Source organism: Mytilus trossulus, chromosome 3 (assembly GCF_036588685.1).
Source record: "Mytilus trossulus isolate FHL-02 chromosome 3, PNRI_Mtr1.1.1.hap1, whole genome shotgun sequence".
Lineage (NCBI taxonomy): Eukaryota > Metazoa > Mollusca > Bivalvia > Mytilida > Mytilidae > Mytilus > Mytilus trossulus.
Genome location: NC_086375.1, coordinates 72,779,201 through 72,805,469, shown reverse-complemented (window position 1 = coordinate 72,805,469; position 26,269 = coordinate 72,779,201). Strand labels below are relative to the sequence as shown.

The 26,269-nt window shown below is 32.0% G+C and overlaps 1 protein-coding gene across 2 annotated transcripts; it reads right to left on the bottom strand.

Annotated features, from left to right (window-relative positions):
- Positions 1-201: 201 nt before the first annotated feature.
- LOC134712338 (nucleolar and spindle-associated protein 1-like) lies at positions 202-26,267 on the bottom strand. 2 transcript variants are annotated; one of them, XM_063573792.1, is made up of 11 exons: positions 26,057-26,267; positions 21,141-21,266; positions 17,969-18,088; positions 17,204-17,512; positions 13,298-13,553; positions 8,191-8,298; positions 6,726-6,919; positions 5,303-5,591; positions 4,742-4,931; positions 4,322-4,347; positions 202-1,798 (listed from the first exon to the last, which is right to left on the bottom strand). In XM_063573792.1, exons 1-11 carry the CDS (start codon positions 26,129-26,131, stop codon positions 1,773-1,775), a joined length of 1,719 nt encoding a protein of 572 aa, XP_063429862.1. In that variant the 5' UTR covers positions 26,132-26,267; the 3' UTR covers positions 202-1,772. The 2 variants fall into 2 exon arrangements, with proteins under 2 accessions (XP_063429862.1, XP_063429861.1); XM_063573791.1 differs by lacking the exon at positions 4,322-4,347 and having other exon boundaries at positions 206-1,798.
- Between the last annotated feature and the right edge of the window lie 2 nt (positions 26,268-26,269).

Genomic DNA, 26,269 nt, shown 5'->3' with positions numbered 1-26,269 from the left:
ATTTTTGCCCTATTTTTTCCAGAAAATAAATATTCCGAGGACATGAAATAAAAGTATTATTTAACATTTAACAAAATGAGCTCATTTAGTAGCCTATAATTTTAAAATGATTAAAATAAATGTATGACCTTTTGATTTTCATATTCTTGAGACAGAAAACTTATACTTTAAAATGATTTAAAATATCAAAAGTAACTACATTAAGTTAAAACAAATTATAATAACAGCTTTCTGTATGTTTCATTTTCTACATTTGTAAACAACTTTAATAATACATTTGCAAAAACCCAGTTCTGTAGTATGTATAGTGAAAAAACTGTTCAGCATAATATACAAAATAGCACCAGTTTTAAATATAGTCTTACAATTTTGCTTAAAATCTAAGTTCTAATAAAATTGGCTTAAATGCACAACTCAACATTAGAGACAAAATTTCCAATCATTTGCATTTTAAACATAAAAATAGACACATTTTAAAATTTATGTATATTTTATATTTTATTCAATCCCCTTCCCACAAGATAGTAATCATGTGTTGTAAAGTAAAATAATTACATGTCCATGAGACATAGCCAACTTATGCACAGGTCAATGCACATACAGTATTCAAATCTATTTATTTCATTTTTTTGAAAACTTAATGTAGAAACAGTGGATTCAGCATTTTTTCCATTTATAAGGGGACATAACTCAATAATGCTGAAATTTTATTTCACCCAATTGATTATGTGTACTCGATCTGTTGTTGGTGGTATCAAATAAGCATTGTTTATAAGCTTGATAACATTTGGTTAAGGCAAACTAAGTGATGACATGAGTAAACCTTATATTATAAAAAAAACCACCATAACTTTGTACTGAAATGTAGCTTAAATACAAGTAATTCTGCATTTTATAATAGTTTCTCCATTTTAAGTCTAAATATGGATCATAAATTAACTTATTTGCAGATCATACTGATGAAGAAAAAAATAGATAAATGAAATGAGACCTAAAATAATCAATGATGTTTAAATGAGACATTAATGTATCTGTACAATGAATTATAATATGAGATAAGACTATTTACAATAGAAGCATATTTCTACAATGAATAACATATTATTTTTTGTGAAAAGGAACAGCAGATAAGAAGAAAGTAAAACAAGAGATAAAAAAAAGAGAAATATAAAATGATAAAAATACAAGCTATCTAACACAAACAGGTGACTTATCTCTGACTTCTGCTTAGAGATAAAATTATGTTCATACAAACTTTCTGACACAATAAGATGGGTTATCTCTGACTTCTGCTTAGAGATAAAATGATGTACATGTAGTTACAAAATTTCTGAGATGGTATTGTTTTTTTAAATACAAAAATGATCCAAATAAATGTTAAAATTGTTTTGACATCTATAACAAGTAAATATGGGATGTCAAACAGAGTTATTATATAAACATAACATAAAAATTGTTTTACAACAGTAACGTTCATGTTATACTTTAGAATAGTTTATTCTAAATAGAGGTTTATTAGTTATTCCATGCTGCCATTGTATATATCAACATTAATCTATTTACAGTGTAAAAATTTCTATATAATAAGACAAAAACATCAACAAGTCAACATAAAATCAGCAAAAATTGTATGTCCGGATAATTTCTGCTTTTAACTTTTAAAATTATTACTCCATGGTAAAAACACTGAAATTCGAGAAGACATTGTCCTGTTTAGTAAACAACACTTCTATTAGCCATATGTGCATTGAATTTCTGATCTGATCTTTTATTCATAGCAGAAGTTCGCCTTTCTTCTCTGAAATTAAAACAGAAAAAAAAGGTATGAATGACATTATATTTGACTCATTCAGGGTCCAAATAGGTAACTTTTCCAGCGACATGCTATGTGATAAGGTAGGGAAATTAAGGTTTATTATATGACAAGGGTGCAGATTGAAACATAGGTACCTGTTACTACAGTCATAAATGCATCAGATTTTTTAAAACCAGTTATCTTTCCATGAAAAAGCATAAAAATATTAGCTTTAGGTTTATATTTTGATAGAATGAACTCAATGTCCAAGCTGATCACTCTAACACAAATGGGTTAAAGTGATCAGCTTTAGGGACCAGGGACTGATTTAACATAAATATAATATTATGGTTATCAAGGATCCATGAAAATAAGGTTAATGTCATATGAACACTTTTAGAGGGACTTGTGCACTTCACAATCATTCTATGCACCAAATGTAAATGAGATCAAGGTAAGTTGAACACCCTTTCTGACAAAAAGTTAACTTTCTCATTTTTTTATTTATCATTCAAGTATGGGTGTCGTCTGACTCGTAATACTGTAAACCAACTTATTTTCGCGGATACTTTACTTCGCGTTTTACCCTATCTTGACCACTTCGCGGCTATTTAATTTCGCAATTATCTGATTAACTTGATGAAGTTTATTAAGGAAAGAGCATAGATTGTCATATTTGCGACAATTTATATTCGCGTTATTTTTCTACCCGCTAAAGTCGCGAAAATAAATCACTCGCAAAAATAAGTTGGTTTACAGTTACTAAATAAACTGTTGACACAAAGATATGTCTAGTCTGTATGTAATTTTGATAATAAAATGCAAATGTATACCCGTTTTAAACCTCTGAAAATGTTTTTCAGTTGTATTTTATTATAAGGATTTTTCCAAGAAGTTATAACATATTATACCAGTTTACTACAAATTATCAAATATAATAAGTATGAAATATATTATGAAAAAATATTTGAAATTCTATTTATGAATGCTGTTTACTTCATCAAAATAAAGCATAGCCATCCTATTGTTTTTTTCACACTATTTTTCATGAATGATTTTTTTAAACCCAACAATAATTCAGCTGTAGAGGGCAATTAGTTAGATTAGTATTATCGTCTTTTGATTAACTTTGACCCAATGATATAATCAGCTACAAGTTACAACTTGGTAGTGTCAAGTCCCGTCAATATATATGTTCCTGCTAGAACACGGGTAAAAGTAGGTCATTTGATGACATCCCGGGTTATCTGATGACCTGGACTAGTACATTGAAGAATTCCAGATGAACTGGTCAATTCACAGTCACATCCCCTAATATTGATCAGTTGAAAGATATGCGGATACTTTACTTCGCGTTTTACCCTATCTTGACCACTTCGCGGCTATTTAATTTCGCAATTATCTGATTAACTTGATGAAGTTTATTAAGGAAAGAGCATAGATTGTCATATTTGCGACAATTTATATTCGCGTTATTTTTCTACCCGCTAAAGTCGCGAAAATAAATCACTCGCAAAAATAAGTTGGTTTACAGTTACTAAATAAACTGTTGACACAAAGATATGTCTAGTCTGTATGTAATTTTGATAATAAAATGCAAATGTATACCTGTTTTAAACCTCTGAAAATGTTTTTCAGTTGTATTTTATTATAAGGATTTTTCCAAGAAGTATAACATATTATACCAGTTTACTACAAATTATCAAATATAATAAGTATGAAATATATTATGAAAAAATATTTGAAATTCTATTTATGAATGCTGTTTACTTCATCAAAATAAAGCATAGCCATCCTATTGTTTTTTTCACACTATTTTTCATGAATGATTTTTTTAAACCCAACAATAATTCAGCTGTAGAGGGCAATTAGTTAGATTAGTATTATCGTCTTTTGATTAACTTTGACCCAATGATATAATCAGCTACAAGTTACAACTTGGTAGTGTCAAGTCCCGTCAATATATATGTTCCTGCTAGAACACGGGTAAAAGTAGGTCATTTGATGACATCCCGGGTTATCTGATGACCTGGACTAGTACATTGAAGAATTCCAGATGAACTGGTCAATTCACAGTCACATCCCCTAATATTGATCAGTTGACAGATATGCAAATGTTTAAATGAACAAAGAAATACAACATGAAAAATATGCAAGATATCCAAAATCAATGAACCATGGCGATGGGTACATGGAAAAATAATTTATGTGGAAATAATATATGCCAATTCAGCTGCATACCTAATATAAATGACTGATCTAAGTGGTTCTGTTTGAACTAATTTAACATGTAAAATATGCATAAGTTTTAAGGTCAATGAAAAATGATGATAGGACAGAGCCATTTCATCTCATAAAAACATAAAGGTACAGTCAGGTCTGCTACTAATAAATTAATTCTTAATTCATCAAAATGAACATTCAAAATTTAAAACTCAAGTAAACTGTAAAGGTTACAGTTCATATAACATCTTTTTAAACATGCAAACACAATAGTAAACAATCACACATAACAGATATGCTCACCATTATTAATCAATGTTTTAATACCACTACCAAGATAACAATTTTAAAAGATATATATATATTTTTTATTTAACGATGATTTTTTTGTTATTTCCAGCCATTGCAAAGATGAGAAAACAAAATGTATATATTTTCTGATAAATTTGAAAGATTTTGTTTTTGTATAGCCTATAGGGATTCATGAAAAGCTTTCTGAACATTTCTTACTGAAAAGACCTAGTTTATTGGGATTTATAGTATTTTTGGCAAAAATGGAATCCTTCTTTACTGTGATCTTGAAGCATGTTACTACTTCTGATTGAAGCCAATTTGAAAGAGTGCCAAATTTTTCGTTTTTATTCAAAATAACGAAAGAATCAAAGTACTTCAAATTGTTGAAAACACAGAAAAAATAGTAAAAAATAATTAAATTCCACTCACCTTGCCTGCACCTTGACTGATTTAGCACTATTGCTGGAATAAGTTTCAGCCACAGATTTTAGTTTTCCTTTGTGACTTTTCCATGTCATTGGTCTGGATAGACTAGCTTTAAGGTCAAAGGATGGCCTCTTTACTGATCTGTTACCATCTACTGTGCAGTTTAATGTGGCATTAAATTTGAATGGTGTTGCTATAAAGATCAAACAATTATTTAAATAGCCATTGCTAAAACATCTTTTGCATCAATTCACAAAATTTCAAAAGGGAGATCAGTGCTGATTTTCCAATTAAATTTTAATACCTTATTCAAATTCAAATTCAATTTGTGTTTGCTATAATAAAACAGAATTCATCCCCCATATTTGTGTGTAAACTTAATGGTCCATGCAAGATGATAGCTATAAGTTATAAACTTCATAAAACATATTTGCCTCTTTAATTCTGTTACACTTCCTTCTATAAAGTGTTAAATATATGCTCTTGATATCTTTATTGCTAAAACTTCTAAATTACCCTACAAAACATCCTCATTTAAAATTGTACCTTTAATACAACACTTACCAAGGGATTTTCTTTGAAGCATGGATCCAGTTGATTTCCTAGGGTCAGTCTTTGGTGTCTTGGTACCAACGTTACTTGGAGTTGCCATGCTATTAAAGTTCAAATTCATCTTGTCTGTTGACGTTACAGTTGGCTTGAACCCAGTCCCACTTGTCCTTGGAGATTTTCTTGTTTTTGAAAACTCTAGATTCATTTGCTTTGTAGATAATACTGTAGGTTTAAAAACTTTTGTAGAATTGAAACCTGGAGACTTTAGTAGTAATGCACTTTTAGAAGTCCTTGGTTTTGTCTGAAATAAGGAAAATGTATGATTAAATAATGACCAGGAAATATTTCCTGAATATTCATAGTAACATATTGTCATATTGGTATTTCATGTATTGAACTTAAATACAAACTGAAATGGATTTTAACCACTAGATAGATTACAAGGTAACAGTCAGCAACAAGATACAACGATCTACCTAGACAAATTATTTTGTTTAGAACTAAGTATAAATCTGCTTTTGAAGAAGAAGTAATATTATTAAATACCAGTCTATTTAATACAAACTATAACTCTGACCATTTGTATTTATCTGAACATCATCTTTTATTACTCACTTACAAGGGGTTACTTAAACATTATTTTGAACACCTTATGTCTTCCTTGTTGATGACTTTCTACCAAAGGTTATTTTGATTTATATCTTAATGCATGCAAAAAAAATGAACTTATCTTTTATTTCAATTTTTGTTAACAATTGAAGAAAGTATTACAACAATCCCATTTGTCCATATTTAATATGCATTAACCCTTTAAAGGCTTTTGTCCTAGAACTTGTAGTATACCTGTAACAACTTTGACAATAAATTAAAGGATATAATATTCAAAATTGAAAACAACACTTCAAATGGAAGATAATTTTATTATCTTATGTCTACATGTTTCACCTGTGAGGCAGGCATCTTCAGGACAATTCATATACATTTTTTTATGTCTGAAGTACTCAAAGTGGAACATCTAGTGTGACGTTATAATTAACAATGGTAAGTATTGGTAACGTAATGGTGATTGCTATTGTACAAACAAAAATAAATTGTAAATAAATTGTCAGGAAGACGCCTGCCTTGCAGGTGAAACATGTAGACCTTAGATAATAAAATTGCAGATCATTTGAAGTGTTGTTATCAATTTTGAATATTATTTGAGTATTGCATTCATTTGCAAACTTTTGACAAACAGGCATACCAAAGTATTCCCTTCAGGGACTCTACCAAAACAATTTCACAGGTGTTGGTTCACCATACAGAGTTTCATAAACTAAAAGGTAGAAAAATCACCACCAAAGCACTAGTATCCGAAAGTAAAGGGTTCCTTACTATGAATATCCTGAATCATAAGAACTTTTAATTTTAGAGAGATATAATCAGTATGATGAACCTTGTTTTCTTTTGCAGGAGTTTTATGGTTCTTTAGTCTTTTAATAGCTTCCTTTGTTTGTTCTACCAACATTCTTGCTTTCTTTACAGACATATTGGTCTCTTCTCTATGCTTTCTTTTTTTGTTGAGATACACATCTATGGAGTCAAACTTTTCAAATTCTTTTTGATGAATCTTGGTCCAGTCTTTGTTTCCTGTAATTTTAAAGGATTCACTATTAAGAAAATCCAAAATCTGTGTATGAATAAAAACTACAATATTTACACATTAATTAGTTGTTTGTTTCACTCTTTTCATGGGTAGGTGGCATTTGTTCAGAGAGTTTTAAGAAAAGTAACAATTTCCCAAAACAGTAAAGTTTCTTCATAAAAATATTAAAAAATTATGCTTTTGCATTGGCAAAGAGAGTTCTTTAATAAACCAATTACTGACTATAAATATTCTGATCCATATTGGCTGACATATATCCTGTTCTATATGCTTAAAAATTTAGCTGAAAAAAATCTTAGCTCATCAAATTGTTCTTAACTATTTTAAAAGAATCCTTATATTTGTAGAAGAGAATGCTTGACGACATTTTATTGAGTTTATTGTTCTTACCGTTAAATTAACCATGGCATATGTTTGCCTCATTGTTTTCCAACTATAGCTCTGACAATTACATGGTTATCATTCAGAACAAAGCGTGGAACAAGATGAGGCCATTACATAATTCGCAGATAAAAAGTACTTTTGCAAAAACAAGGGGCAAAGTTCAAGCAAATTAATAAAAACTGTCTAGACATTAACAAACTTCAATATAGTGTACAGCTGAACTGGTTTTTGGCAATGTTAATTCTGCTTAACCATTTATCAATTAACAGGTGAACAGTAAAAAAATTGGAAGGTTTCCCCAGAACCCAGTGTCTCGCCTACTTTATGAATCTAGTACGGCCTAGCCACAATCAGATGTGCATTTTGTGTTTCACATGAAGTCAAAAATGAGTATCACCTCAGGGAAAAACTCTCTTGATATTTTGGTTCAAAAATGGTTTAAATTATGAAAAATTGCCATCGTTAGGCTAACACTGGAAGCATTTATATAATTACATGCAGTTTTTGGAAGAAATATTTAATATTTTTATTAAATAAATGGTGTTTAAAAACTGTATAATTTTCTTAAATAATTGCCTTCAAGACACGGTCACCAGTGTCAGATTTTTGGTCAATGACAAAGACAACAAAATATGTTTAGAATTATTGAATATCAACTATTTTAATTGAAAAAAATTTGACAAGAACATGTTTAAGGTAGCACAATACAAAGATTTTATAACTCCAACTACCAAGTTTTAAAATGCTGTAACTTTCTTAATAATGATACGTATACTAACAAATCTCCCCATCCATCCCCACCTGTCAGAAATTAACTGGAATGGCCCATGGTGTGGTTGGTAATCTAAGCCAAGTAACTTATCTATATTACCTGGAGTTATTGGTTTACTTTGTTCTTGTTTCTTCTTCTCTAAAAAGGCTGCAAACCTTGGAATTTGTGTACTGTTAGTAATTTTTCCTTTTGAACCTATTGTTTCTGCTGTAAAAATAAATATAAAGCTGTAAATACCTTTAATACATACATAACTTATTTTCCAACAACTTATGCTATCAAATAAAAAGATAAATACATAATAGTTTTAGGTATTAAATTCACATCAAGTATTTCATTACTAATGTTCATTCATTAAAACATGTATGCTTATCTTTAGAAGATTTTTTTACTCCAGTAAATTAAATAATCAATAAAGATACGATTTATCATAGTAGAAATTTAACATGTTTAAAGGTCCCTTTGAAAAAACTGCACAGAGAAAAATTGCTATATTCATTTATTCAATGGAACAATAGAACTGACAAAATTTTAAATGGATTGAACAATAGGAGATGAATCTGTTATTAAATTTCATTTGGTTGAAAATAAAATGGATATCATTTTAAGTTATGACACTTTCATGAACAGTGCCAATTAAACCAATATATCAAAAGGACAAGGTACAAAAGCATCAGAGAACGGCCCCCTAATTTCGTTCAAATTAAAAGTGACTTGCCATTAATTGTTAAACATTATTTTTAAAGTTTAAAACCTATATTTTTGTAAACACCAATAGATTATTCAACTTCCGCTGATATTATTCATGCTCTGTTACTGTAAAGACCTCAAGATTCGCGAAAGGGGCAGACAAATGGCAGTTTCCAAACCTTTTTCTGCATTTTAAACTATGAGCGTACCTATGACCCATGATCAAATTAATACCAGACATTCCTTGAACATAAATGTTGATGCAGTTCAAATATTTTAGTGGGTCGTAAGTACGCTCATAGTTAAAAATTCAAAAAAGTGACAAAAATCGTCATAATTTTCATTGAATCATCGAAATTTTCAACCGAACTGCGGACTGGAGATGATTTCCGGTATTTACTGGATCCGACTACGGAAATGTATTCATGTTTCGCTATAATAATTACTTGTTTCTTTAGGACGAAAAATAAACATATTTGAGACAGGAAAACAGGATATTCCTGTATTCATAATTCTTGAATTTAAAGTGACATTTTAGCAGACCGTAGAAATTTGACCCAAAATTAGACGGAACTGTGACAAACTTCAGAGAAATTCTGGGAACGTAATTGTGAATGAATATAATAACGGGTTCATACTTAAAAAGTGCATATATACGTATTTTGTTTCATAATTGACGAAATCGTCGCCCTTGAATGTTTTAATCTCCGTTGACACTTTTGTGAAAAGTGCTTTCTTTCATGTCTGCATTTCTACCAAGTATGGCATGCCAAGTTAACATTTTAGACAATCATTTAACCCTTTCCTCCATAATGACGCCTTTTGACGCCACCCCCTTTACTCCATAATGACGCCTTTTGACGCCTGCGTAGTCCCTCACTTGAAACATCTCACCTAAATAAAAACTTCATAAGACTTAATAAAAGTTGTATTTAATAGCAAGAGGATATTCATAAGAATCTATGACTGGAATTTCCTTGATGAAATATTTGTTTTGGCAATGCAGTAATAATTTAAACCTGCTGATATTTTTTTTATTGAAAAAATCCTATGCGAATCAAGTATTTTAATAAAAAGTATCCATGGAGGAAAGGGTTAATATAAATACAGATGGCGTAAATAAACTACAGAACTGTGAATAATAACATAGGCCTACATTGTAATTCATATGACATAAGAAGACACTATGTGACAATTTTAATTAGCTTATTATGTAAGGTAACAATAATCAAGATTAAACAAAACTATCCAACACTTTTATGATCTAAATTATTTGTAACCCGCCTTCCCGTTGTGATATCTTGACGACAACGCGTGCTACTTGGTATTTCTTGTTTGCAAACAATTCTCTACATATCTTTCCGTTAAAATTTGCATGCATAAAGTATTTGTCACTGGACGGTCAGAAAACAACATTCAATCAATCGTATATCTTCTAAAATAACAGCACTACATGTATAATGAATTTAAACATATTCAAAGGAATAAAAGGTTCTTTTATTTTTTAATCAGATATTTACACGTCAAAGAAAATAAAATAAGTATTGAATATAAAAGGAATAAAACGCATCTTTATTAAAGATATCTTGCTTGTAAGACGTGTGTTTCGCATACAAAAGACTTATCAGTGACGGTCGAATAAAAAAATGTCAAATGACCATAAAAAGCTCAAAATTCTGATTATTTGTTGTTGCGAAATACAGCTAATAAAGGTCATTTATTCCTGAAAATATTATCCGTAGATTTTGCAAACAACATAAAGTTCTGTTAACAGTTATCTCATAAAATTGACTATTTCAATAATAATTCATGTTTACACAAAGTGATAACTTTTGGACATCGTGTTGCTGCATGGGTTGTTTGTTTCATTATTTTTTATTGTGCTATAGCTAAAAGGGATACAGTCCGCAGGAAGACATATTATCCTAACTTGACACTCCGATCCAACTAGTCTTTGTTCTTACCCCTTAATGCTAATTGATTAACGGAAATCAGCAAATACCAATTTTTGAGTCTTAAGTTTGACCAGGTCGGTGTCAGAACCCACGATATCAGGCGTTTTAATTCATTAATTATATTTATTTAATTGTACAATGAATTAATAAAAGGGTGCATACTGTAAGAATCCATCTTATATGAATCCGCGCTTAAACATACACATCCACCCAAAAGAAATAACTGTTGCAACATATATAGAAATAAGAAGATGTGGTATGAGTGCCAATGATACTACTCTCCTTCCAGGACACAACATGTAAAAAGTAAACAATTATAGGTCAAAGTACGACCTTTAACACAGAGCTTTGGCTTACACCGACCAGCAAGCTATCAAGGACACACAAGTGACTAATGTAGCAATTCAATCAGGAAAACCAACGGTTTAATCTTTGTAAAAATAAAAACTAGAAACGAGGAACACGTATGAATGACAACAACCAATGAACAGATTCCTTACTTGTTGCAAACAAACGCAGCATGTGTAAATGTTTAAACAGGCGACAACCTTCACCATAACCCGAAATTATACACTCGTATTAGTAACTTGCATGTCCAATTATTATTGAGTTCATTTTGATAAACAAATTACAAAACACAAAAAAAAACGAAACGAAAAAATACAAAATGCAAATTAATCACATACATGCATTTTACATGATATTTCACAAATCATTTGACACTGACAGGAAGTGAAACCATTTTTCGTCATTGCCAGTATCCACATCATAATTACAGATAGCAAAAATGTTCCATAGATATAGGAAGATGTGGTGTGAGTGCCGATGATACAACTCTCCATCCAAATAACAATTTATAAAAGTAAACCATTATAGGTCAATGCACTGTCTTTAACACGGGGCCTTGGCTTTTAACACGGGGCCTTGGCTCACACCGAACAACAAGCTATAAAGGGCCCCAAAATTAGTACTGTAAAACCATTCAAAGCATATTCCATTTCATCGTGAAAGAAACATCAGTTTATTCTGTACTCAGTTTTCACTGGTCTTTGTCAATTTTCCCTGGCTTCCAAGATAAAATGAATGGATACATTAAGTTAAACATAACTATTCTTCTTTTTTTTGAATTTTATTCTCATACACTCTTGTCCAGGTCTACACTTATTCAGTTTTTATACATTGACTTATGATATTTGGCATACAGTGTGTAGCCATGACTCAGATATCATAACAGTCTAATATCATTATGACTTTTACCGTTGATCTCAAGGTCCAATTAATTGACCTTTAACTTTCATGGTTAAATGATTGTCTAACCCTTAAACCATATATGTTCTTACAGGCTATGGCATTTTTTTACTGCACAAAAGGATTAATTTCTTAGGTCCAATAATACCTCGTTAATAACTCCAAAAATGATTTATATGCCCCCCCTTTTTTGCCTTGATAAGTCGTTTCTAATTCACCATGCATAGAACACATTCACATTCCAACCCCTACATCATATTAATTCGTATTTGCCTGGATTAGACATTTTATTCCACGCAATGTTTGTATGTGATACAAGTCACGTCTCTTTCATTCCAATAACTGTTACGTATCTTTAAAAGCTGTTCAAACTCATCTCAAATTATTAAATTCTATATATTCTTGTTTTCATGAAAAGACCTTTACATTGAAACAAAGGTGTTGTAGTGATCTACAATTTAAAAAAATGTTTGCTATTGCTAAGCAAGATGTGGGATTCTATACTCGATATAAAATTCGTCCAAAAATAATGATAATCTAGATGGTTATATTATAGTGTAACACCGTTTCCTAAAAAATAACTAAGTTCATACTTCAAAAAATATAAAGAACCTATTATTGCATGGTTGATATGCACTTGTTATGTAGCTTAGTTGTTGATCAGCGTGTAGTGACCTACAATTGAACTAAGTTTTCATTTCAAACTAAACATGATCACAAACAGACAATTTGCATTGCATTCAATTTAATTTGTTCAATAAAATGACTAATTGATTTTTTTTTTATTTGGGTTTAATTGAAACATGTTTTGCTGTTGCTAAGCAACACTTGTGTTGCTATGATCAATACGGAATTTGTAAAGAATAAAAAAAAGATGTATATGGAAAAATATTGGAATGAAAAATCAAATGGAAAGAAAAATCTTCAAACAACTGCTAAATTCATACATAAGAGGGGCAAGCACCAATTTTTTAACAGTTGCTAGGCAACATTTCTGTTGCCAAGGTTGTTTTTAAGCATATAATAAATAAAATTAAAGAGTATTTTCATTTGTGACTTCAAGTTTTTTTTGGACAAACAATATTATTTGCAAATATCTATTTTTTTACTGATTAAGCAATTAATATGTGATAATTTCATTCTTAATAAAAACCGTTGCTAGGCAACCTATCTTTCATCGGAACACAATAAATCCTTATTTTTTCAAGTGTCTACCCTAAGACCATCATTGATATCAATATAAACTTATTTGGAGAGGGGGCCAAAAATAGCCCTTATCATACCTTGTCCTTTATGGTTACATTAATACTTACTTTTCCCTTTTATTTTCTTGTCCAAAGCTTGCATCAAATTTTTCTTCATCTCCTCATCATTTTTTCCTGTATCCATTGAACTGACTAAATCTTGGGTGCTTGGGCTAACTGATCCACTATCTCTCTCTTTTTTTGTTTTTTCAACACTGAAGGTTGACCTTCTAGATGATGGTCTTGGTGAGGGCTCATTAGAAATTGTTGATTTCTCAAAAGATGTCCTTGTTCTTTTAGCTGGTCTTTCTTCCATCTGGGGTGTCTGAAAAAAATATCAATATTAAATGCTTCTTAACAAATTTCTCTTTTTTCTTTCTTCATACATTGTAGTATTGCACATGTTGCATACAGTAAACTGGAATCCACTTGTATTAAATGATAAGAACAAAGCCAAGTAGTCAGTAGGCAAACCAGTTTGTGCATTATAATGATATATATCAGTGTTCCAGCTAGACCGTTTTAAGAGGGCGCGGCGCCCTGCCTTTTTGGAGATCGATTGCATATTAATTTGTGCGTATTGATATGATACGCTAATTACTAAATTTTACCTGGGGAAAAGTTTATGACTTTGTTTACGACCCCAAGCTAATCAATGGTTACAACTGGTGTCTAGTCTGTTGTTATAGGTAATCCGTTTATCGGATGGGTCATTAATGATCATCAACATTAATTCATTCAAATAGAATCAGTCAGTCAGCATTTATCTATTAAGAAATGTGCACACAACAACTTGGGCACAATTTGCGATGTTTACCGTAGTTTCATGGAGGAAACGTAATGACAGAAAGTTGGAAAACCATAATAAACTCGTTGAAGACATTGTTTTACTTGTTTTCCTTAAAATAATCAGAAAATTCAGACATATTTGTCATTGACTGCCTTCATTTTTGATATGAAAATAACAAAATCGGCCGCCATATTGTGATCCTATTTACATCATATGTAAATTTTGTTTATAATCCTCCAAAGAAGGAGCACACCCGAATAATGAAAGATAACTCAATCTGATTGTTTTCCTAGCATTGAGTAACCCATTTACATATTCTAAAATATGTATCCATACTTCTTGCTTAAGAATATATATGTTTAGGTATTTATTTTGAGTTATGGGAAAAGTTAAAGAGGGTCTTAGTAGCAGTGTTGATAGGGTGCCTTGGTCATCTTTTTCTGTATTCTTTATTTTTGATACAATTTTTCACTGTTGCTTTGTATCCTAAAATTGTGAATTTACTGAGCACAGCTGTTTTGTGCTGTATTGCCATTAAGCACAGGAGGGGTAGAAAGGTGAAACTGGTAAAATGTGGCAGACCATAGAAACAGTATGAAACAGGTCACCTTTCAAAACATACTGCACATAAAGTTCAACTGTGCCAAGCAATGATAAAAAAACTTGTGTGACAAGCTGCTTGACAAGTTTTTCAGCCTTAAAAGTAAAAAGATAGAGTTCTATATGGGCTAATGATGTTATTCTTGTATAACCTGTGATTCAACAAATAAACACAAATGTTTGATTAACATCTTTTATTAAAATATGCCCTTTTCATATTATCATATCGCACGTAAAATGCCCTTTTTCAGGATTGGCACCCTGCCCTTTTGAAAACCTAGCTGGAACACTGTATATACAGAACAAAACATAATAGGTTACCCAGTTAGATTTGTTATTTTATACCGCTGCATGTGTTATGTCTTAGATAATAAAGGTCCTATCAACATTTCTGCTTATTTTCTGGTGTTTAGCAACAACAACTTTTCCAATAGACCACTTTCGAGTTCATCCGTCACCGGCAAAAACTCGTCAATTATGCACGCCTTTATGACGTCATTTACCAGATAGAGGGGCTCGCCTGTATCCCTGCACTATTTACGTTCATCAAGCGTCTTAGTGATCGTCTTTGTGCAGGATAAACTAGAAATAATGGTTGCTCTGTAGGTACTTACTGACAATTCCCTAATGACAGCAGTGTTGATTGTCTATTTTCAGAATTCAATTTGCCGAATAATTCGTACAATATAGAATTATAATTTTCCAACCACTCGCTCAACATTGGAAGGGAAGTGACGACGCCCCTAAACGCACAGATGACGGTGATAAAGGCGCGTATAATTGACGAGTTTTTTCCGGTGACGGATGAACTCGAAAGTTGTCTATTGTTTTTTTTTGGCTTGTTGTTGATGTTGATTTATTTCAACACTCTCAATTTTTGAAGTGTTCTAGAATCATTATAATTTACAAGCATTACAACTTCTACAGGATCATGATGAAAAACAGGTATTTTTCATGAAAATACCCTAAACTTACTATCACACAAAAATTATAATTACCAGGCTCTTATTTGATGTTTCCAATAAGTGACAAAAGGTTATTCTGAATGCAAGAAGAGAAAAAAGGTTTGCAGACAATGCACCAGTATGGATTAAATGACTGAAACAGTAGTTTTTGTCTTTCAGAAATCACAATTATCCTGAAACCTTTTGACAGAAAATTTTCATAATTCGGATTATTTGAAAAAAAATGTTTATACTGGATTCATTGGGCAGTAAGCTTTCCTCAATTGATTAATTCAATAATTGATAGAAAATTTTCATTATTCATTTATTGAAAGGAAACTTTCAAACTTGGAATATATGACATGACATTCTCTTGCTAATACTATAAACCATCATTTGAATTGACAGTTTTTACAGAAATTACACGACACTAACAAGTAAACTGCGAGCTACTGCTCACTGATGATACCCCCGCCGCAAGTGGATAATATTAATAATGTAAAAATATGCAAGTGTCTAGCTGACTTAGATAAACCCTGAAACAGGAAGTTGTCGAGTGATGAATCTGAAAAAGCATCACACAGTATAACTGACTTATATAAATCCTGAAACCAAATTTCAGAAATCCTTGTATTGTAGTTCCTGAGAAAAATGTGACGAAAATTTTCAACTTGGCTATCATGTGTAAAATCATACAAGTGTTCGGTAAACAGGAAGTTGTCAAGTGATCAATCTGAAAACGCATCACACGGTATAGCTGACTTAGATAAACCCTGAAACCAAATTTTAGAAATCCTTGTATTGTAGTTCCTGAGAAAAATGTGACGAAAATTTTCAACTTGGCTATCATATGTAAAATCGTACAAGTGTTCGGTAAACAGGAAGTTGTCAAGTGATCAATCTGAAAACGCATCACACGGTAACGCTGACTTAGATAAACCCTGAAACCAAATTTCAGAAATCCTTGTATTGTAGTTACTGAGAAAAATGTGACGAAAGTTTCATGGGACGGACTGACTGACGGACTGATGGACGGACTGATGGACAGACAGAGGTAAAACAGTATACCCCCCCTTTTTTAAAGCTTTAAAGCGGGGGTATAATTATACCCTTTTTGATACTTATATATAACACAAGGACATGTTATAAATGGAACTCCTCTGAAATGTTGGGCAGAAAGATATGTTTCAAACTTGGTAAACTTGATTGTCAGCCTAAGCAGTTGGTGTGTCTCCATACTATACTGTGGTTTTGATTTAACTTTTGATTTGACTATTAGATTACTGGGCAGAAAGCTTTTATACTTGATAAGATTTATGGTCACCATGCACAGTTGACCATACTATATCATTTTAGTTGACAATTTTTTACTATTACTTCTGAAAACACTATGCAACTCCTCTGAGACCATTTGCTAGAAAGCTTTTCATGATATAGAATTGCACCAAATAATTTTCTTTCTGACAAAAGAAATGGCAAAAATTATGACTTATACAAGGCCAAAAGCTTTAGTCTTGGATTTCTGCCATGAAAATGTCAATCGACTTGACTTTTACTAAAATAGCAACTGTTCTACAAATACTAAACTAAAGTCACTTTTAAAACATCAAATCAGTCATTTAAATAAAAATTGCTTTGTACCTTTGACATCTTTCTCTTTTGTGAAGATTTTGCAGAAGCACTGCCACTCTGTGGTGTACCAATAAAACTTTTAGCTCTCACAGCATGTGGAGTCAATTTACTTTTGTTCAATGATGTTTGAAGGCGAGGTGTTCCCAATTTCGGTTGAACTTTTGCTGGAGTGGTCTTGGCACTTTTAACTTTGGAAGTAAATGGACTTGATGTTCCTAATTTTCCTGATTTGGTAGTTCCTGGTGTTCTGATTTCTGGTTTAACTGAACTCTTGGACTTTGAAGTTGATGTTTCATTTTTAATAATCCTTTTATCTTTCTGTGAAAAAAAAAACCAAACAAACTCTTTCTAGTGCTAAAAGGTTTTCCCAAATAATAATTATATAACATAAAACTGCAGCCTCCTGCTCAGCTATTCAGAAAATCTTAATTACAGGTTTGTGATATTTCCTTTGTTAAACAGGGATCTTTTTAAACTCTTGATTATAATAAGTCAAATCAATATAGCTTATATTTATAAATACAAAACAACTGTGTACTCCTCTTATTTCAAACACTTACATCTAAAGTATGTTTTTTTTCTATCATTGTTTAAGTCCATACCCTATTTCCTTATTTTATATACACCCTTTCTCTTATGTTTTTACATGGCAAACCTCACTCTTAATGTGATATCTTTATATGTTTTTCCATAACTGGTATATGGTCATATTATAATGTTGTTTTTTTAAGTTCTATATGGGCTATTTATAACAGAAAAATTTAATAGTTTAACCTTGCTTTCCTGTTCTTTTTTCTTTAATGTCTTTTTTGACTTTGCTTTTCTCTTTCCTTTGATGACAGGCTTTTCTTCTGATAGTTCTATTTTCTCTTCATTCTTTGGAGAAGTCTGCACCTGAAAACAAAACTCTCATTACTTCGTTTAAAGGGGCACTAGCTGTGAAATTCATGGTCATCGATTTGACTCAAATTCTCATATTTGATTTATAACAACGTAAAACATTTATCCAAACTATCAAAAGTCTAAGATAAACAGTTAACAAAGCATGGGGTAGATAATATATAGGTTCGATTCCTGTGTATTTTAGTCCAGACGACATCTAATTAACTATCGATTTGACCTCAGATGACCATATAAGCGATGTAAACATAAATAAAGATATGAAAAGATTAAACCAACACATGCAATTGGATTTTTATAGGTCTGTTTGATTTTATTTCATAGATTAAAAATAGATGTTTCTCATTGTTTTTAACCGGTATAAGAATGATTTTAAGTGCAACGAATTAGTAAAATGAAATGATTTATCGTAGTTTCACTTTCATTGTTGACATTCTTTTTTTTAAAATAACAAGAACACGTACAATGCAGTGATCGGGAAGGACGTGCGCCCTGCGTCTATAGCGCATATTGACCAGAAATGGTGCATAGAGTGACAAATGTAAGCGCCCACGTGGCGCAAGATATTTTCCACTTCATTTCGAAACGTCTAGATATCGTCTAATGGATTTCTGATCGTGTTCCGTACCACCATGTGTGTAATGTTCCCCTATATTTTTTTGGGACGTCTCGGTCGTCGACGTATCGGGTGTTTTCTTATTGTAATAGAACCATGCGGTTTAACGACTCTGGTGTTTTCGTATGGTAATAATAGAACCATGCGGTTTAACTGATTACCCAAAAAACGTAATTAACCATCATTCTTGATATATTTTTTCACAAACTTTAAATTTGTGAAATTTGGCTAGTAAAGACGAGATTTATCTCTAATCATAATCTTTTAAGTTAGTGTAGCTTGCTATTTTTCAATTGAAAAACCCCAAAGCCTTTAAATGAATATAGTTTTTGTCTCTATAAAAGGCGATTAAAGTCATAAGAAACGAGTGACCGGTGAAAAATAATGTTCTTCCAATTCTTGAACCAATGCATACAAACATCATAAACTTAGTCTTCTGTGCTCGAATTTATCATATTTTTCGTGTAAATTTCGTATAATCGTCAATTTTGTTTTCAATCGGTCAGTGTTGTTGTGAAAATATGGCAGGTAATTAAAGTTCGTATTTTGAAGCCGAAGTTTAACGATTGTCACCTGTTTGTCAACAATTGACGAAAAATAAACAAAAAGCATGGAAATTGAGCACGTGTTTAACATGTAAATTCATATAATAGTTTATTTTAATGACATCCATGCGTCTTGTGGTCACCGGATTTTTACGAGATGGGTCACACTGAGGTCACCTTGCATACGGAAAATATGTCGGGGAATTGCTTGCTGGAAGGAAGCAATTCAAATAAAGTAAACTTCTTCTAAATATGAATAAATTAAAGAATTTTCTTCAGAAAAAAGTATATGTACATAAGTTTCATAATGAAAACTATCATTGAGTTATAAAAAACATATGCATTAATTTTTTTTGATTTGAGGTTTCTTATGACTTTAACTGTCCTTGTCATTTTTTGGTCTTTGGCTCGTTTTGACATTTTGTAAACATGACTTCAGCGAATTGTTGTTTTGTTCTATCAATTAATGATACTCCCTACTGTTAGTCTTGTCATTGTCATGAAGTAATAATAATACAATAAGTGCAGAGGAAATGCCAGAAATTCTGGAATAAGTATGGTTTTGACTAAGATCCAAATTTAATGTACAAAAAAACATGAACATGTACAAGGCAACAGAACCAGTTTGAATATTGTAAATAATTGTTATCTTAAATATTGTCCTGTTTGGAGGAAGTTAAAATAACTTATTGTATATATTCATTGAAATTGAAATTACAAAATCACAGGAACAATATCCATGATATAATTTAAAATCATAGAGGTAAGTACCACCACCTCTTTGCACAAATATACTGATACTTTTTTTTTTACAGTAGTCAATTTAAATGGCCCACTCATTTGACAACATGGCCCATTAATTTTTAAAATGGCCCATTGAATTTATTTTTGAGGGGCCCTTGGCCCATAGTGAAAAAATCCTTTCAGATCACTGCAATGCATGCGTTGTCAATCTCTAGCTAGGGGTTAAATTGAAGTTCGCATGAATACGGATTTAAAGAAGTCGACTCAATCACTTGCAAGTGAATAACTAATTAGCAATGTTTCTAAGCGTAATTTGACAAAATTGAACCTTTAAGGCTGCAAAAAGCGAATTGTTATTTCACTATTTCACTTTCATTATTGATTGAACAGAAAAAAATCAAACTTAAGATTTTTTATAAATCTGGTAGCTAGTGCCCCTTTAACAATATGTGATGAAAAACAGATGATTTCTACCACAAAGAAAAAAATCTTTCAAATATGTACATGTATCAGAGATTTATAATTTACAAAGCCAATTATTTTCCAATTGATTGGTTTACAGTAAATACTGGTCAGAATAAATAAGATTCCTGTACATTTAAAAATACTTCCTGTGTTGTGTTGGATAGTTGTCCTTGTAACATACCTGGAGAAAAGATAACCTCCAGAAATCATTTTTGTGTTACATTGTACATTGGAATTAGGAATCCTCTTCTTAATTTTACTTAAAATACAAGTTTGGACTTTTTTTTATATAAATTGTCCTTTTGTTTCTTTTTCTACCATATATACATTTTCTACTTATTAATCTGTGTGTATATACATTTATCGCTATTTTGTGCATTTTTCGTTTGATCTTTTTTTGTGATAATTTTCATATCATGCTACTCGCTTGAGATGGAATAATTATCACTAGAAACTAAGGAGGCCACGTGGCGTTGCTAACGAAATTGACATGAACATGATGAAATTGACAACGTCGTCATAGGTAAAATAGCGATAAATAGATTATCATTGTTCATCTCAACTCGCTTGCTTTTCTCACTTTCGCTGTACCAGCTCAAGCGAGAAAAATCAATCTCGTTGAGATGATCCACGATAATCTATAAGTATACACATTTAAATGTTCATCTTTCCTTACAGTTATTGCTATTTCCTCTTCTGTTTTTTCAATCATTTGTTCTTCTTTTAAAGTTGGTGTTGTTGAGCTGTTTTCTTTGTTTTCTTGTTGGTAATACTCTATCAAAGCTGTTTTTAATCTTGCAAACTAAAATGAATCAAAAAAGGATGATGAAACAAAGTTTTTTTAACACTAGGAAAATATAGCTCAATTAAGAAGAATACATTTAGTAAACTCAGTCTCAATTTGGGAACCACATGTATAACCAATTTGGCATTGTTAATAATGATCATCAATTGAAATTAACTGCAGAATAATAGACAGTCTGCACACTTTCAAGCATCAAACAGGGGACCAGAAATGTTGTTAAGGAAGATTATTCTTTATAGCAGGACTTCCAAAACGGTCATATATTCCGGTCATTTGTATAATGTCTGGTAAAAGACCGGCTGGGAATAGCATGAAATGGTCATCTACTTTTTAGATTTCAAGGCTTTTTCAACTTCATATCCAACTCTCTCCGTCATCACGTGACTTTTACACTTAAGTTGTATATCATTAATGGCAGATTGATTATCAATCATTATCAAGGAAACCACAGATGGATGGTAACAAAGATGAAATATCTATAGATATATTTTTTGAAATCATTAAACGGGTAACCAGTACATTTTACATAATCCTAATTAAATCAGTCACATACAGAGTTATCGAACCTAATTATGACTGGAATAGTTGCATATGGTCATTTTAATATAATTCACGATCTTTTTGACCCAACATTTTGCCTTTAACATGTTTAACAGCCATACATTTCCGGTCATAAAAGTGACATGATGATTAATTACTATCAAAACAACCCTCACTTCTAATTTTAATCAAGGCTAATTAGTTGTTGGACAGCTGAAAACTACCTGTTCAGGTGACAGGTAAACTAATTTCAGTACCGGACATCGTATAAATTAATCGGTCCATTCACAATTACTTTCGTACATTTCAGCGGTTTGTATCTATTTGATTTAGTCCAAAAGATCAAATTTATAATAAATACATTTATAAACTTGATTTGATGAAACATTTATTTTACATGAAAAAATCGTCAGAACTACGTTGTATGAACAAGAACACGTGTGCGCATGTGGGAAATTCAATTATTCCTTCTACATTTCTTCAAAATTCTAAAACTATCATTGATACCTGTACCTAAAGTTCATTTCAAGTATTTTGTTGAAGAAATAACGTGGAAAGAGCTTCTTCGCTCAGTCGTGCTATGTAACGTACACGGATTTTACGTATCCGTTTATGGTCCATGTTTTACCATTGTCAAGTCAACATTCGGTTTGAAAAATGTGACTTTAAAAACGAAAATAAAGTTCTAGACAACGTCATTGTGCAAAAATAAAGAGTCTTATGCAGACATGAGCACGCTGATGTGCACACTTTGAATGATGCAATGCCAATTTAAACAGTTTATGTCAGAATATCAAATTCATATCAAAGTAAAGTTTAATATCGTTTTTAATCTAATGTCAATCATTGGGATGGCGATCTGATTACCATAATTGCCTTTTGTGACTTAGTCTTAGGGATTAAAATTCGGATCAGATATAAAATGTCCAGCTGGCCCAGAAAAATTTTGGAAGCCCTGCTTTATAGGCCAATTGAACTTATAATTATACATTGTACAATGTATATAGCTGAATCGGGTGGAAACACATTTTGCCACTCCCTTTCCTTTTCTTCCAGTGAGGAAATTGGGTCTTTCTGTAGCAAGTCTGCATCTTCTGTTTTTCCTGATGCGTTGGAAGAGTAGAAAGTCATTAGAAACAGGGAGAGAACTTAAGACTTTGGCAATGGTAGTCCACAGCTTATACTTTGAAGTTTGCCTATCTAGTCCTATACAAGAAAAGCAGAAATTCTAATTGGTGAAATTAGAAGGGGCCCACAGGCCAATGGCCCCTAAAATTATTCACCAAAATTTTAGGGGCCATTGGCCTGTGGGCCCCTGCTAATATCATATTCTGAGTAAACATTTGGGATCTTGATGTTTAAGAAATAATTCATATAATTCAAATATATTGTGATTTTACCACGGGTTGGCCCTTTATGACAAATATATTACCCTGAGCGATAGCGAGGGGTAAAATATCGGAATAAAGGGACAACCTGTGGTAAAATCACGATATATTCAAGCCCCCATGAATAGTCTTCACGATGAACTATTAAATCTATAGGCCCAGAGCTCGATTTTGGAAACTTTTAGTTAGATTCTGTTGGCCTGTAGATATGACTTTTACAGGCCTGAGAGCAATTTCACTAGCCAGTGCTGCCTGGGCTGCCACTCAGCGTGAAGACTGCATGAAATATTTCGATTCTACTAGGACAAATACGGCTATTGTTTTGGATCGAAGTGCTCTAGGCGGAGGCAAATATTTGTCGTTCCTATAAATAAACGCACTATTCATATTTTACCACTGGTGTGTACTCAAAGCGTTTGAAGGACATCATGTTAGAATGTTGCTTCTAGGAGGTTATTGATATAGGCCAGAAAGAGTAAGTGACTGTTCACAGTGCCCTGGGCCAAACACTGTTAAGCACTGTAAAAGTCACAAAGTTGCACCCCTGCTCCTGGACTCAAATGTAAATACAAATATTTAAAAAAAAACCATACCTATTTTATATGCATGTTATAATCTTTCAATCAGTTTAATTGAGGTCTTGAGCTGGCATGTCAGTAACTGCTAGTAGCCCTTTGTTAAATTTAATTGTCATTTTGTTAAGTTTCTCAGACTTCTCTTGAACTGAGTTTTAGTATGCGCATTGTTGTGAATTTGTTTTTTCTACATTGACTAGAGGTATAGGAGAGGGTTGGGATCTCATAAAACATGTTTAACCCTGCCACATTTTTGCGCAAGTTCCAAATCAGGAGCCTCTGGCCTTTGTTAGTCTTGTATGATTTTTAATTTTAGGTTCTTGTGTATAATCAAGAAGTAATTCATGGGTGCTTGAATATTTTTCGATTTTACCACAGGATGGCTTTTTGTGACAAACATTTTACCCTGAGAGACATTTTACTGCTGGTGTGTTCTGAAAGTGTTTGAAAGACGTTAGAATTCGAAGTTTAGTAAGACTTACATTTTCACTGAACTAGTAACATATTTGTTAAGGAGCTAGCTGAAGGACTCCTCTGAGTGCAAGAGTTTTTCGCTGCATTAGACCCATTGGTGGCCTTTGGCTATTGTCCACTCTATGGTCAGGTTGTTGTCTCTTTGGCACATTCCACATTTCCATTCTCAATTTTAATTTGATAATTGTAACACTAACAGTGTTGACAGTAAACATACATACTTTTTTGTTTAGCCTTGAATCATATGCCCTATGACTTAATGTTGAAGGTACATGTATACCACACAGGCACTTATAACCTATTTTTTAAAAATGTCATCTGGTCGTGAAATTCTGTTATGTGCTAATTTCTCGGTTGACAACCCAACTAAAACCACAGGGCGCATATCATAGATGATTTGGGGTAGAAATATATGCCAGTCAACTGGTATGCTGCATTATACATTGTGTATGATATGGGCCCCTGTCCTAAAACTTTATTTGATCTAAATCTGAATTGATTTTTCTACACAATCATGGTGTATATTAAACAACTAAAAAAACCTATTTTTGGTCTGTATCATCTGTAGCAGGCCTACCAAAGTTTGTCAATAGTAATTATTTTATCTACCGATACCAGATTGGAAAGGCACAACTTGCAGGAAATGATTAATTGGAAAAATTATTAAATAGAGTTTTAATAGAACTTAATACCCAGTTAGCAAAGTTGTACAAGATTCAGTGATAACAAAATCTAGCGAATGTTATTTGATGCATGTCTAATAAGTTACGAGTTTCTATTTTTAGACTCAAATTTTCCCATTACAACAATGTCATTCCGACTTTCTCTGGAATTTCATACATTGTTGTACAAATGTACATGTATATGAAATGAGATAAGATCAGAAAACTCTGAGAAACATTTAGATCTTCCCATAAAATTTCACCGATAGTAAATTGGTATACTGATAACTTTCTGTGAGTCATATGTTACAAATCCAGTGCAGGTAGAAGAAATAATAACAGTTGACATACTTTAGTAGTTTTCAACATGGTTTAGTGAATTGAGAGTAGATTACCGTAAGAGGAACACTGTGGGGATTATGAAATTGGTTTAGTATTAAACTTTAAGGAAAATATTCACTGAATTGATTCAAATAAGGTAGGGATTTTTAGCATTAATTTAAAGGGTAGAAAAAGCGTCCGAGGCGGAGACTGTCGTGACAAAAAAAAAATTGTTAGCCACCTTCTTCTATTTATATGGATAGTCCACCTTCCTATGGATAGAAACAAGTGCCTGTGGGCCAGCTACGAATAATTCCCACAACAAAGGTAGTTGTGTTATACACCATTGTGTTGATAAATAAATGTAGATTAACTGCATTCTATTCTATTTTAAAACAAATCTGAAACAAGTGCTTGTGGTATGACATACTATCATTGGTCTTGATATTAAATCTTACAAAATAATTTGCATGTGGGTCTCATTGAGGTCTAAGCGTTACATGTTTGGATAAGACTGAGAGCATATGCAGATCCAGGGAATCACTGAAGCATGACCCCCCTCAGGTCAACCAGAGCCCCCCCCCCCCCTTTTATGAAAAGTTCTGGAATACGCCACTGGAGAGGGAAATCATATATAACTATGATTTTAAAAGGGAATATTAACCAAAGATAGGTTAACACCAAAAGATAAAGGGTTTAGAAAATGAGGGGGTCTACCGTCTATGATTCCTTTTATAGTGGCTTTACTGGCTTTACGCGCCTCGGATAAGCAAAGAATCGAAAAACTAATGGTTTTATATGTTTCCCCATGCCCATGGATTTTTTACCTTCATGTTAGCCTTAATGCCAACTTGTTTAGCAAGTTTTTGCATTTCATTGTACTTCATATTTTGCAATTCCATTGCTTTTTCTTGAGCCTAAAAATCGGGCCGCCGACCAAAACACAAATTCGAAACGGGTGTCCTAAATTTTGATTGGATAATATTGGGTTAACCAATCACCATTTACCGTATTACAAAAATACAACGTACGCCTGTACA

Coding starts and splice junctions, on each gene's coding strand:
- LOC134712338 (XM_063573791.1), bottom strand. CDS start 26,131: ATGGAATTGCAAAATATGAAGTACAATGAAATGCAAAAACTTGCTAAA. Junction 13,554..17,203: donor AAAAGAGAAAGATGTCAAAG/GTACAAAGCAAT, acceptor TATTTTTTTCAG/ACACCCCAGATGGAAGAAAG. Junction 8,299..13,297: donor CAAGAAAATAAAAGGGAAAA/GTAAGTATTAAT, acceptor TTATTTTTACAG/CAGAAACAATAGGTTCAAAA.